The sequence below is a fragment of the Tribolium madens genome, unplaced genomic scaffold (genome assembly GCF_015345945.1).
Source record: "Tribolium madens isolate multiple individuals breed KSU strain unplaced genomic scaffold, Tmad_KSU_1.1 Scaffold_3;HRSCAF=73;Tcas5.2_LG2, whole genome shotgun sequence".
Taxonomy (NCBI): domain Eukaryota; kingdom Metazoa; phylum Arthropoda; class Insecta; order Coleoptera; family Tenebrionidae; genus Tribolium; species Tribolium madens.
In genome coordinates, this window is record NW_025401006.1 from 12908136 (window position 1) to 12910620 (window position 2485).

Below are 2485 nucleotides of genomic sequence, written 5' to 3' on the forward strand. Positions count from 1 at the left end.
TATTTTGGTCAATTTTCGGTCTCCACAGCGGTCTACTGTAAATGACTCCGGAACAATTTCAATAACCATTTTGTGTTGGTTACTGTTGGAAAATCTATAAAAATTTCCTATCTCTAAAAAAAGATCATTGATTTGTAAATAATTGTTATTGAAAAAATCGTTAAAAATAGAAAAAAAAGAGAAATAGTCAAAATCCATACTTTACTTATAACTTCTAAAATATTAAGAATTTTGCAGTTTTCTCGACACTAATCAGTTCCTCGGAACATTTTCGATGCAAATGGTTTAACACATTAGCCATTTACAATATATCTGAACCAAAATTGTCCATATTTCAAGCGTTTTCACAACTTTCTCAACCTTCAAAAACTCAAAAAATTCGAATTTTTTAAACTCGTCTCAATTATGCACTTTTCTGTTAATTTACAATGAATTGAAGTTCAAAAAATGTCCTTTTCACTAATTTCAAAATTTTTGAAATTCAGGTGGCATCATAGAAAAGTCAAAAAATTCAATTTTACGGCTCTAATGCGCTTATACCCTTTTATTACTTTTTATACTTATTGGAATTAATGTTTAAAAAAAAATAGTTTTTTTATCAGTGAAGAACATTTTAAGATATTTTTCAAATAAAAGCTTGTTTGAAAAAAGTATTTTCTTATACAGGGTGTCCCAGCGAGTTGAAAAAGTTCTTTAGTGACCTAGTGGTAAAATTTAAAAAAAATGTTTTTTTAATGCCACTGCGCTGCCACGCCCCTGGCCAGTGTCTCTGCTTTAAACCAAAATAATCATCCATGGAAAAATTTACAAAAAGTTATGCACTTTTCTGGGTCTTTTGAACCCAAAGGTGAGCAAAAAGCGTCATTTCCCGGCGTAAAAACTCGCCTTGCGATGGAAAATACAGTCACATCCGGCGTTAGGTAGTTGAAACTCGTCTAATTTTTAAGAAGTCGTGTAGTAAACTCACTAGAGAAATAGCATTGGTGGCCCCCACGGTGCCGAGCGCTTCCTTAACGAGTTCCATGAGCGCCTTGTTGCTGTGTGCCGCTTCCTTTCCGCCCTTGAGCAGCAATCCATTGGCGGAGGCGATGGCCAAGGCGGCCACTTGGGGCAGAGAATCGGGTCGCGACTCGAAGATGACAAGCAGGACGCCAATGGGGACCGTAATCTGCGTGAGGTCTAAACCATCGGCGAGTTTCGTCCTTCTGAGGACGCGCCCCACGTTGTTGTGGCTGGAATCAGCGATCTGCTTGAGACCCACCGATAAGTTGCGGAGTTTGGCGGGAGTTAGGGATAAACGGGAAAGAAGGGGTTTCGCCAAACCGGATTTCGTCGCTTCGGATAAATCTTTGGCGTTGGCGTCCAGGATTTCCGATTGTTTGGAGACGAGGAGGTCGGCGAGGGTGTGGACACAGGAGGCGCGCTGGTCGGGGGTCAAGCTCTGGAGATGTCGTCCGCCGATGCGAGCTAAGGATACAACAAACCAAATTAGCTCAACAACATTACTATACAAGGTGATTCTTTTAGGGCCTACATTAGAAACTTTTTTACTTCTAATGCAGATAGGAATTTGAAATTTTGTACACAACCCAAATCAACCAGTCTGAGTTCAACTAAATTATTTTCAAAATGGCTGAACTTCCGAAACTACGAGAAATTGGCGACAACTTTGAAATTTTAAATGGTACCCACTTATTTTTATTGCATTTTTGAAATCTCCTCTTTAAACTAAGTAAAATGTACCTAGTTGTTAGTACTTAACTGTCATAGTTTTTGACATATGTCAATTTTTTGGTCAAAATTTTTACATGCAGGGGTTCATTCAAAACATCACAGCTCTTGAACCCTTTGCGATAAGTGAATATTTTTTGTTGCATTCGAAAACCAAAGGTTCGAAAAGTTTTCTAGAATTTTCAAAATTGTTGACTGTCAAATTGCAAGGCTAGTATGATTTTTTGAAAATAATAATTAACAAACAGCTTTAACTCAGTTTTTTCAAATGAAATGACTCTATTTTCTCAACGGCAATCAAAACTACATCAATTTGTAGAAGGACTTTTATCAACAAAAAACATGTTAATGTTTTTATTTTTATAGTTAATCACGTAGGCTTTGGAAAAATACAATAAGATATACTTATAATTAATACAGATGTTCGATATGTTTACCATTTTCAAACAGTCCAAAACTCGATGGTGAACTGATTTGAGTGGCTTCCATTAGTACAAATCGATGTACTTTCGATTGCCGTTGAGAAAATGGGGTCATTTTATTTGAAAAAACTGAGTTATAGCTGTTTGTTACATATCATTTTCAAAAAATCATATAAGCTTTGCAATTTGACAGTTGACAATTTTGAAAATTTTAGGAAACTCTTCGARCCTTTGGTTATCAAATGCAAGAAAAATTATTTACTTATTGCAAACGGTTCAAGAGCTGTGATGTTTTTAATAAACCTCTGCAAATGAAAATTTTGAGCAAAAAA

At 36.0% G+C, this 2485-nt stretch overlaps 1 protein-coding gene across 1 annotated transcript in view; it reads right to left on the bottom strand.

The window, feature by feature from the left end:
• The window catches only part of LOC123007883 (delta-1-pyrroline-5-carboxylate synthase), a 39634-nt gene that overhangs the window by 11187 nt on the left and 25962 nt on the right, over nucleotides 1-2485 (bottom strand). Inside the window, exon 5 of the mRNA XM_044403372.1 lies at nucleotides 968-1467. Within this exon, the coding sequence (XP_044259307.1) occupies nucleotides 968-1467 (500 nt within the window). The remainder of the gene's footprint in view (nucleotides 1-967; nucleotides 1468-2485) is intronic.